The sequence below is a fragment of the Lycium barbarum genome, chromosome 3, assembly GCF_019175385.1.
Source record: "Lycium barbarum isolate Lr01 chromosome 3, ASM1917538v2, whole genome shotgun sequence".
NCBI classification, from domain to species: domain Eukaryota; kingdom Viridiplantae; phylum Streptophyta; class Magnoliopsida; order Solanales; family Solanaceae; genus Lycium; species Lycium barbarum.
Window position 1 is genome coordinate 123,481,098 of NC_083339.1, and position 11,426 is coordinate 123,492,523.

Here is an 11,426-nt window from a genome sequence, read left to right on the forward strand (position 1 = left end):
GGCCCCACACGACCAATAAGAGTAGCCTGAAGACTATTGTGTTATAGTTTGCATCTGCTCTGAAGCTGGAAACAAATGATGATATCTAGACTTCGTATCTTTCTCGGCTTCCCAAGTCATCTCCTCAACATCTTTGTTTCTCCACAGTACCTTTACCGATGCCACATCTTTTGTTCTCAACCTACGAACCTGTCAATCAAAGATAGAAATAGGGACTTCCTTATATGATAGCTGCTCTGTAATCTGAACATCATCGACAAGTACGACTCTGGAAGGATCTCCGATACACTTACGAAGCATGGACACATGGAAAATCGGATATACAGACTCCAAGTCTGAAGGCAGATTTAACTCATAGGCCACCTGACCCACTTTTCGCATAATCTTGTAAGGTCCAATGTACCTAGGGCTAAGCTTGCCCTTATTGCGGAATCTCATAACACTTTCCAATTGTGATACCTTCAGGAATTCCCAGTCGTCTATCTGAAACTCCAAATGTCGTCGTCGATTATCTGCATAAGACTTCTGGCGACTCTGGGCTGCCAATTACCTTTCTTGAATAAGCATAACCTTATCAACTAGGATCAAATTTGGTCCTATTAGCTTAGATTCCCCAACCTCGAACCATCCGATAGGTGATCTGCATTTCCGTCCATATAAGGCTTCATACGAAGCCATCCTGAATGCTGGAGTGGTAACTATTATTATACGCAAACTCAATAAGTGGAAAATGATCCTCTCAGCTACCTCCAAAGTCTATCACACATGCCCATAACATATCCTCAAACGTTTGAATTGTACGCTCAACCTGTCCGTCTGTCTGGGATGAAATGTTGTGTTAAGACTCACTTGTGTCCCCAATCCTTTCTGGAAAGATCTCCAGAAGTTAGTTGTAAATTGTGCACCTCTGTCGGAAATAATAGATACTGGAACACCATGAAGTCGCACTATCTTCTCAATATATAACTTTGCATAATCCTTAGCGGAATAAGTAGTCCTGACATGTAGAAAATGTGCTGACTTTGTAAGCCTATCAACAATCACCCATATCGAATCAGACTTACGCTGAGAACGAGGTAGGCCCGTAATGAAATCTATATTGATCGCCTCCCATTTTCAAGTCGGAATCTCTATACTCTGTAGTAACACATCGGGTTTCTGGTGCTCAACCTTAACCTGTTGACAATTAGGGCACTGAGCTAAAAACTCAGTTATATCTTTCTTCATCCCGTCCCACCAGTAAACTTCCTTGTTGTCATGATACATTTTTGTTGTCCCTGGATGAATAAAATAGCGAGATGATGAGCTTCTCCCATAATCTGTCGACGTAACCTGTAACATCTGGAACACACAATCTGCCTCGATAGCTGAGGACTCTGTCTCTAATAATCTCAAATGGCGACTTCTCCTTCTTGGTTGTTGTATCTCTATAATGGACTAGCGTGGGATCCTCGTACTGGCGTTCCTTAACTTTGGCTACTAACGATAAGGTTGCTGAATCTTGAATAGTAACTCCTGCATCGCCCGAGTCCAATAATCGAACTCCTAGTTTAGCCAACTATTCTCGTTTATCCGGTTGCAAATAAGATAAACTACCCATGGATCTGCGGCTAAGGGCATCGGCCACTACATTTGCTTTTCCTGGATGATACAGAATATCAACATCTTAATCTTTCAACAGCTCTAACCATCACCTTTGACGCAAATTTAATTCCTTTTGCTCTTATGATCTGTATATATATATCAACATGAACACCATATAAGTAATGCCTCCACATTTAATTTGTTTAATAAAGAAAAACTCAAACAAAAAGATCCGGCCCGGCCTAAAACACAAACCGGCGGCACACTTAATCAAATTGAAATGAGTCGTTTTTATAAAAAACCAAAAAGTTTAGAAATAAAAATAAAAAAGTGAGATGGAAAAAATGAAAACATTTTCTGGGTCGTTTTCTAAAATCTAAATACAACTTGAAGTTACATTTGGAATTGTGTCCAAATGCTGATTTTAAAATAAAGTGAAAAGAAATCCAGAAAAAAAAAAAAAAAAAAAAAAAGAAGAAGAACAATTCTCCTGGCCAAACGGCTCCTTATTCAGGAATGGTTAAATCCGTTTTGGATAAAAATATGATAATGACACATTTTTATTTATTTTGCTTAATTAAAGAAGCTGTTGTAGAAGAGAACGAACCCGTTACGGGGCAATAGGGTTGGAGAACAAGACAAATTTTGTGACTACGGGTAATGGGTTTTACTAGGGCTTTGTAAACGTGAAACCTCCCTTCATCGGACCTATTCCAAGTATCGAATTCATCGAACATAATGAACGCGGCGAGATCGAACACTATGAGCAAGCTCCGGCTGCTGAATCACCTGCTTCAGGGGCCTCATATTCTAAAGCAATCATCTCTTCTCTCCTGTCAACTCCCGCCACGTCAGCTTTCCCCTTTCGTCACCTCAGTCCGCTATTTCCGCAACGCTCGTGACCCTAGTGCGAGGTAAAATTTTCCATCCTCATTCTGTATTGGTATAATTTTACTTTGTTTTGTGTGAATGAATTGTTGATTTGATGAAGGTATGAAATTCCGCCGCCGGTAAATTGGGGAGTACGAATTGTGCCTGAGAAGAAGGCGTATGTGGTAGAGCGGTTTGGGAAATATGCAAAGACATTGACTCCTGGAATTCACGTGTTGATTCCTTTCGTCGATAAAATTGCTTATGTGCATTCACTCAAGGAGGAGGCTATTCCTATACCGGATCAATCCGCCATTACCAAGGACAATGTCAGCATTTTGATTGATGGTGTTCTCTATGTCAAGGTTAGACAACTCCAACTAATTTTGGATTCAGGCGTTATTGATTTTGCACTCTTGGAAATTTGCTGATAATTTTTTATGTTTGTTGTTTAACTATAGATTGTGGACCCTAAATTGGCCTCGTATGGGGTTGAGAATCCTCTATATGCGGTAATTCAGCTAGCACAAACAACTATGCGCAGTGAGCTTGGTAAGATCACATTGGATAAGACTTTTGAAGAAAGGGACACTTTGAATGAAAAGATAGTGGTGAGACTTTTACTAGCCTATGTTCCCTAAAGTTTGAACGCCATTCCCTTTGTTTCTCCTGACTTATTATATGTGTAGAGTATCTATCCGCTATATATCAAATAGGATAACTTGAGAATTGTTTGATAAGTTCCTTCCATTTATGGATTGTGGTTATCTGAAACTGAAAATAAAGAGAAATTGCCTCTGCAATCTATTGGATGTAATTCTTCACGCTTGAGATGCAAGTTGTTTGTAAACATTCGCTTTGAAGATCCGAGTTAGTTATTTTTAGAATTCATGATTTACTTATCTTGGATATTGCAAGTTTTACATAAGGTTGATCTTATCAAAACAGTTTCACATAAGGTTGATAGATCTATCTGCTAGAACTCTGTTCATATGTTAAACAACTCTACTACTCAAGAAATGCTAAACTTGGTGTGAAGCGTAGATTCTAGCCAGCCATGTAATGCCCCTAAATTTTAAAAAAGAACACATTGTAAAAGCATGAGCGTTGTTCAACTAGCACAGGTAATGTTAACGGTCTAATATAGGTGGTTTTGCAACTTTATAAACCTCTCTTGATGCTCTAGGTATCCAAATAGAGAAATATGGGCAACTCTATCCTCTATTTTCAGTAACTTGTGTTAGAAGAACTTCCCTAGAAAAAGCCACTTCCCCCGCTTATAGACTTCCATGTGTCTAGCTTTGATCTGGTGATACTCGGTCAGTAAATTAGTTTATTAAATTTGAAGTTCTTCTATCTTTTGATCTTGAATGGTTATTTTGAATCATAAGTTACTATAGTGGTCCATCATCTTGTTCTCTGTATAACTGGTCAAATGCCATCTTTCTGGCTTGATATTTGGAAAGTTAATTGAGTATTGGACAATTAAGATGCATCCACACACCTTCTGTTCTTTCAGAAGCTAATCTTGAGTCCATAAAACGTGTTGTTATTGCTGAACTCTTTCCATCCTTTCATGATATTCCTCTATAGTTTGCATTCATAAGCTAGAGTGGTGTTTCCGGTTCTCCATTCCTCCTTGTCATACTTTTCTGCATTCACTGTCTTCTTTATCCCATGTTTCACATTACTGAATCTCCAAAGCCACTTTCTTAAGAGTGCTTTGTTGAATACTCTTCAAGTCTTCAATCCGAGCACTCCATACCTTAAAAGAAGATGTGACCAACTTTTCAATTCATTAGATGAAACTTTTTATCCCATTATTTGTGTTCCACTTTAAAGTTCATTGAAGTGTCTTCAACTTTCTATCACCCTTGCCGATGCATGCATTTTTGGACACTTGAAAATGTGTTCCTGATTAGGACCTCTTTACCTCCTTTCGACGGGTATTCTTTCTGCCACTCTGTCAACCTCTTCTCAACTTTTTCTGTCTTTGAATTTCAAACTGCAAGTAATTGGTGGTCATAATAGTCCTGCTCTTTGTGATGTGTCTAGTACATTTATCCTTTTGGTGTAAACTGCAAATTGTATATGGTATTGCATCTCTCTTAGACTTCATTACTCTTCGCAGCACTAGAGGAGATTGTTGTCATATGTAATAGCACTTGCTTACTGCTATTTTACTTTAATAAAACATCATTTTGTTTAATAATGTCATAACACTAGTCACTACTATCTCTTGATGTCAAATAAATGTGCCTTGTTAACATATATAATTACAGGAATATGAATCTTCACTGTTCATGACTTCATGTAGCTCCATTTGAGCCCATCTCAGTCTTTGTTGACATAGAGGTTGTATATACCTATCCTCTTTGTATTTCACTGTTAACTGACTTTTAGGAATCGAAGTCGTTTGCCATAGTTTTGGTATCCTAGTTTGATTATGCTTTTAGTATTGAGGTAGGACTAAAGAATTGGTTTATTCTTATTAAATCAGGTTCAAAATGGATATAAAATTGTCTTTTTGAAGAATTTTGATATTGCATCTCTGTGTCACTTTTTGCAATAAGATGTTCCCATGTTTATAGAGAAAGAGTCGTTTTTGGGGAGGTGAAGACGAGAATCGTTTTTGGGGAGGTGAAGACGTTTTAGAACAGTGGGTAAAATTTATGGATTTGTTGTTTTTTGGATCATCTATGGTTTTCCCTGGTAGTGCTTCTGTATTGTTTTTCTGTTTCCCCCTTTTTGTATGAGTTTGGTTATTTTGTATTAATCATTAAAAAGTGAATTTACATGTTACCAATGTCAAAAAAAAAAAACCTTAAATAAATCGGTCAACTTGACCATTAGAGTCGAACTAGAGGGTTATCATGCCGCATGAGGTGTCTAAGGCCGATGTTAAGAAGAAACTCCAACATAACTAAATACTAATAAAGCTAAATGGGTAAGAGTTAAGATTGCATCTATGATGAGAGTGCCAATGTCCACCTATACTGTTTCTTTTCTTTGGACTGCATGCTTTATGAGTCTACTTTTCTCGTTGAATTGATAATACTGAGTCCATTTTTGTCTGGCACATTTGTGAAGGACGAATAACTGCAACTTTAAAAAGCAAGAATCTCATGAAACTAATAGATGAAAATTTCATCGAAAAGAATGAAGAAATGACATACTTAATAAATCTCATAGAATAACAACAACATCAACATACCCAATGTACACAATCCCAATGTAATCCCACAATTGGGGTCTGGGGAGGGTATGATGGACGCAGACCTTACCCCTACCTTTGTGGGGTAGAGAGGCTGTCTCGATAGACATAGGTTTGAAACAGCAGTTTCAATTGTTCTTAGCCATAATGGCCACTGAAATTTGAGAAGTTATTTGCTGTGTCATTTAGATGTGCATCATGAAATCAGATGAAGCCTTTAGAATGAAACTCAATGTTAAATGAGAAACTACTAACGGTCCAAGGTTGTATGCTGATCCTAGTGAAATTAATTGTGTACTTGATAACATTATGCATATGTCTTTTTGTGTCGGTTTAATGTTTTGCGCTGCTTTCTTCATCTTCACTTCACAATCAATCTGCCATGAATCTGGAGTCACTTGCTGAATGGTCATTATCAACATCGAGTTTAGTACTTGTTGCATAGGCTTTATTTAGATGGTGTTGCTAGAGTAACCATTAAGAAACTTCTGCATTCTTATATGGCCATATTGACAGTAGTGAGCTGATGAACTAATACTTCTTTTTTTCACTGTTCAAAAGAAAGTATTAGTACATCAGCTTATTTAGGAGGTAATGGTATGCTCATCCGATCCCTACACTGTCAATTTACCTACTGTAATTTGCAAATATTTTTTAATGCTGATTTAGGAGGCTTCCTGCGAATAGTTTCCTTTTAATTCTGCCACCTTTGATGCACACTTTCATTGTAGATGGCTATTAATGATGCTGCAACAGATTGGGGCTTGAAATGTCTTCGATATGAAATAAGTATGTGGGCTAGTCTGCAGATTTTTTCGTCATTACAAAAAATGGATGTGGCTTTACATTGCTGAATATGTCTGTTGTGCTTCTCTTTCAGGGGATATATCTCCTCCTCGTGGGGTTAGAGCGGCTATGGAGATGCAGGCCGAAGCAGAACGCAAAAAAAGGGCTCAAGTTCTGGAGTCAGAAGGTAATTGGTCCGCTCCCTGATGTTTAGTTTGCAATGCAGTAGTTGTGTCAAGAGTTCTGAGTGGTAGTTTGCCGGTGCGGAGGAAGGGGCAGCCATTATTATTATGATATCTGGGACAGACCAGCTTAATGTACATTTGCAAGTAGATCTATCGAAAAGATTTTCCATCGATAACATAAAAAGTCAATCTGTTCTTACTAAATTCTACTTAGGCTGATGACTTGCTAAGGTTTGTATGAGCAAAATGATTACCATACAACAACAACAACAACAGCCCAGTGAAATCCCACATCTTGGGGTCTGGGGAGGGTATAATGTACGCAGACCTTACTCCTACCAAGGTAGGATGGCTGTTTCCGAGAGACCCTCGGCTCAGCAAAATGATTACCATGCCAATGTAAAATCACAGCTTACTTACTTACTTTTTAGAATTTCAAGTAATTCAATCTGACATGCGGGGATTTTCTTATTCTTTGTATGTGATTATGGTATTTTTGACATGTAACAGGAGAAAGGCAGGCAAATATTAATATTGCAGATGGAAGGAAGAGTTCAGTGATCCTTGCCTCAGAAGCTGCAAAAATGGACCAAGTCAACAGAGCGCTAGGTTTGTTTACTTACAACTTCACTTTTTCCCTGCACTCTGGTGAGATTCAACTTCTCTTGATCATGATCAAGGACAAAATAGAGTAGAGTTGTTTGACCTGTGAAACTCTGAATAGAAATGTCAGAGGTTTTGACGGGAATCATTTTCCATTGTGACGGTTGGATTAGCTTATGTGCGTGTGTTTTCTCGTTCGTATTAAAGGCTATAAATGGTGTTTATCATGGTCCATAACTGTATTTGGTGCCTTAATGTGGTGCCAACTGCCAAGGTGTTTCAAGTTACAGAAAACGTTTGACTAGCCATTTGTAGTGCCCTTTTATTTTTGGGACTCTCAATCTCAGCTTCTCTTCATTATTTTCTCTTCCCATTAAATGAATCAGGTGAAGCGGAAGCAATCCTCGCAAGGGCACAAGCTACAGCAAAAGGGATTGCAATGGTGTCACAAACCCTTAAGGAGCATGGCGGTGCAGAGGTGAGGTTCTTTGAACGCCAGTAGTACTGGTCCTGATCTGGCAACTTTCTTTCTTCTTCCTCCCTGCCTTCTTCTGGGAGTGGAATAGTGGGCTGCTTTTCATACTTCTAGCGCACAGCTTACAGCAAAGTTTTTCCCATCGGATTGTCAATATATATTTGACTTTTATAATCAGTTGTCACACTTAAAGCTTTCAATATTTGATTTGTAGGCAGCAAGTTTGAGGATTGCAGAACAGTATATCCAAGCCTTCAGTAATATTGCAAAGGAGGTGAAGCACAATAGTTACATTATATTTGTGTCAACTGTCTTGAGTAAGTATTTGCAAACGTTCTTATTTTTTCTGTTTGCCTTCTCAACTTTGAAGGGCACAACACTGTTGCTTCCTACAAGTGCTGCTGATCCTGCTAGCATGATGGCTCAAGCTCTTGGCATATATAAAAACGTAGTGGGCAAGAATCCTGTCACTGAGCCTGGGACCTCTCAATCTAAGTTGACCAGAAACACCACGCAGAGTGATTCATCTGCAGTAAACGGCGATGACAGCTCTCTTACTGCAAAATCTGCTGATGAGGATCATCCGGGTGATCCCGTTTTCTCGTTGCAAAGCCACAAAAAGGATGACTGAGTGTCTAGGGGGAAGTTCTCATTTCTATTTTCTTAATTTTGTGGAGTAGCTAGCCCGTACATGCATCGCATTCTTGAGTAGACACTTTGGCAATGATTAGAGTGCCTACATAGAGCTCTGACTCGCATGCATCATTTTGTTGGTAACTATTTTTCTGAGGATGGCTGCTTAGTTGCGGATGAGGCTGCTTGGAAAGTAGAAAAATGGTAAAAAAGAAAAGAAATAGTGGCAGTTAAGAGCATTATACTGATTGACTCTCCTTCAAATTTCGAAGGATGAAGCATTTCCACAGATTTTTGTTTTGGAGAACTTCAAAGATGTCCTCAAGCGCATCATCGCGTGGGGAACGTGAACTTTTCACTCGCCACTTTTTTATGCTGTTTTTAATTACGATCTTGTGGGTAAGATGTGTCGTCCAATTTCCCAGTTTTTTAACTTTAGTTTACTTCTATAAAATAAGTGTAACTTGCTGCTACTATCTTTCCGTGTATTTGTTCTTTTCAATTTTCTTCCACAAAATACTAGCTCTGTTAAGAATAAAATTACCTCGGAGATTGTTAAAATTATCAATCGGGCTTAACCATGAAATCTGCTGTCTGATTTAGAGTCCTTAGAAAGCATCCAACTATTACACATTAACAACAATTGTGTCCTAAATTAAGACACGGGAAATCAATAGTCTGTTGTGCTGCGGATTTAGTCTTGATTTCCACAAGGACTCTTAAGGAAGGCTAGAACATACAACTTACTCCGATTTAGTAGAATATATATAATCAAGATGAATATGCAACTTACTGTTTGGAGACTCAAACGCAAAATTTCATTGTTCAATAATTGTTTTATTTTGAGCTACCAAGGCTGGAAGCAATATAACCTCCAGGAAACGCCTTTCTTTTTTAATGGTAAATATTACAATGAAACGACTGTCTTTGTAAGCACACAATCGTTAAAGGTGCTCCAATGAATAGATGCCCATGGTTGCAAGGATTCAGGATTATTCCAGATATAATTATCAAAGTCTGGGTTCATAAATTGAATTCCGAGTTTGTCCGCATCAAAAAGCAAGTATCAGTGTCGCACGCTGTCGAGACAGCAAATGTCCAGTCTGGTTCATGAGAATAGAATCGTTTATTAAATTGCTCATATTTGGAGTTGAGGGCGTGTGCGTGGCAAATGTACAAATATTTGGAGTTCAACTTAAAAAAGGATCCCGAGCATGTCGTCCAATGCATCAAGAACAACAGCCTGCCTTAGTTCTGTCGTCGAGGATAGGAATATCATCAAATACCTATGCGACCCCACTTTATAATAATCTACTCCGTTAAGAGCAACTTTCTTTAAATCATAAATAAATGAATACATCTGTAACTAGAGTTGGGAAGAAATTGACCTTCAAAACAATCTGTAAAGTGGAAAACGATTATTAATCCCATGAGAAGTCGAATAGCTTACCCAGCACATTACCTCCAAGGACTGAGATTAACCAGGAAATATTAGCAACCAAAAGGAAGATGCACTGCTCTTCCAAAAGGAAAAGAAGAACAGCCAGTGGAAATACCAATCTTAACCTGATTCCTAACTCCTCTTAAGTCTTGACACTCCCTTCCCAGATCCAAAAACACAAGACAATAATCTCCCATTCAGATGCCTGATAATGAACTTGACACCTCCTAATTGTTATAACTTAAAAATTGTTGGAGTGAAATGAGATAAAAGTTGGAGAGGAAGTAGATTTTGGACTCACCCCTGAGACCAATGCACCAGAATGCATGTCAAAAATTTACCCAAATCATTGTGATCAAAATGGAGAGGTAGGAGATGGTACAAGGCCAGAAGGAAGGCTGAGACAAGGGATCAAAAGAGTTGCTAGAAGGGCAAAGGGAAGGGTTGGAGATAAGTAAAGGGGAATGCTAGTAGTTGTGTTATGGTAAGGGGCAGCAGTTAAGAGGTTGAGGACGGGTAAGGGAGAGAAAAGGGAACCTTAAAACCAAGGGGAGGAGGAGAATAAGGAGCAGCCTACAGCGTGAGGAAGAATCAGGCTCATGAAGATGGTCACTTTGTCCCCAACTACTCTCTACAAGGAATCGCAAGTCCAGCCAATCAGTGACAGAACAAAAATGGCTTCAAGGGCAAGCAATCATGAATAGTAGAGATGTGACTGTAATGACTAATGAAACAGCAAAATACCTATCATTTGGAATCGATTTGTTGTACCAACAGGCATTAATCATTTTCCAGAATCTGGATTAAATAAGCAGTCTGCTAATATCACAAAAGTATTTGGTCGAACATTTCCCTATCTAAACACCAGATTTGCAGTTTAAAGTCCACAAAAAAATCATCTTAGATTGAGCAGAGATCCAAAACGATCGAAAATTTTGGTGCATAAAGGCAGGCAGGCAGGCAGGTTCTTTAGAAGCCTAGCAAGCCAATATTTCTTGCTTTCCGCGGAGGTTAAAATCCAATATAACCTATCAGCCATAGCCCATAAGAACTTAAAGGAGATATAAAGCTACTGAAGACATGTCTACGACAATCTTAACTTCAAAAATTGACTCACCTATCTCCTCATCAAAAATTCTCACATATTGAAAATCTCTTCCTTAATAATAAACATATTTTTATCTCCATGAAACAACAACTACTACCCTAAACCAGTCAAACTCAATTATATAAATCCTCTATATCTTTCCGCTCTGTTGTGATACATTACACGTTAGTTTCAGCAAAGAAATTGCACGGTTTTCCCTTCAAATGTGTTGTTCTCTAATTTTTGCGCTTTAAAATCAAACTTATGCCATAGCTTGTGGGATATTATGATGCGAAAATATACTCTTATGCCCCCGAAAAAGTTGTTTGTTATGAGGGGCAAATATTAAAGACCAGCACAAAATACGGATAAAAGTGCAAATGACCCAATTTCAGGCTCTGTAAAAATTTATCTCAGGACTATAAAGGCAATTAAAACAGAAATTTCAAAGATCAAAGAAGCAAGGATGAGAGATATCTAAATCTCCAAAAATTGTATTAATCCAACAAAAACAAAAACAAAAAAAAAAAGAAAAAAAAAGAACAAAA

The 11,426-nt window shown here is 38.2% G+C and overlaps 1 protein-coding gene across 1 annotated transcript; it reads left to right on the top strand.

Moving 5' to 3' along the window:
• Positions 1–2,158: 2,158 nt before the first annotated feature.
• LOC132632201 (uncharacterized) lies at positions 2,159–8,826 on the top strand. The gene is made up of 9 exons (XM_060348036.1): positions 2,159–2,498; positions 2,576–2,819; positions 2,916–3,065; positions 6,400–6,457; positions 6,549–6,641; positions 7,150–7,248; positions 7,629–7,720; positions 7,932–7,991; positions 8,088–8,826. Exons 1-9 carry the CDS (start codon positions 2,323–2,325, stop codon positions 8,346–8,348), a joined length of 1,233 nt encoding a protein of 410 aa, XP_060204019.1. The 5' UTR covers positions 2,159–2,322; the 3' UTR covers positions 8,349–8,826.
• The last annotated feature ends 2,600 nt before the right edge of the window (positions 8,827–11,426 follow it).

What these genes read in the sequence shown, in the direction of transcription:
- LOC132632201 (XM_060348036.1), top strand. Translation starts at nt 2,323, where the DNA reads ATGAACGCGGCGAGATCGAACACTATGAGCAAGCTCCGGCTGCTGAAT. An exon ending in ATGGTGTTCTCTATGTCAAG is followed by an intron (nt 2,820 to 2,915) that starts GTTAGACAACTC and finishes GTTTAACTATAG; the next exon opens with ATTGTGGACCCTAAATTGGC. An exon ending in CTTTGAATGAAAAGATAGTG is followed by an intron (nt 3,066 to 6,399) that starts GTGAGACTTTTA and finishes CTTTCATTGTAG; the next exon opens with ATGGCTATTAATGATGCTGC.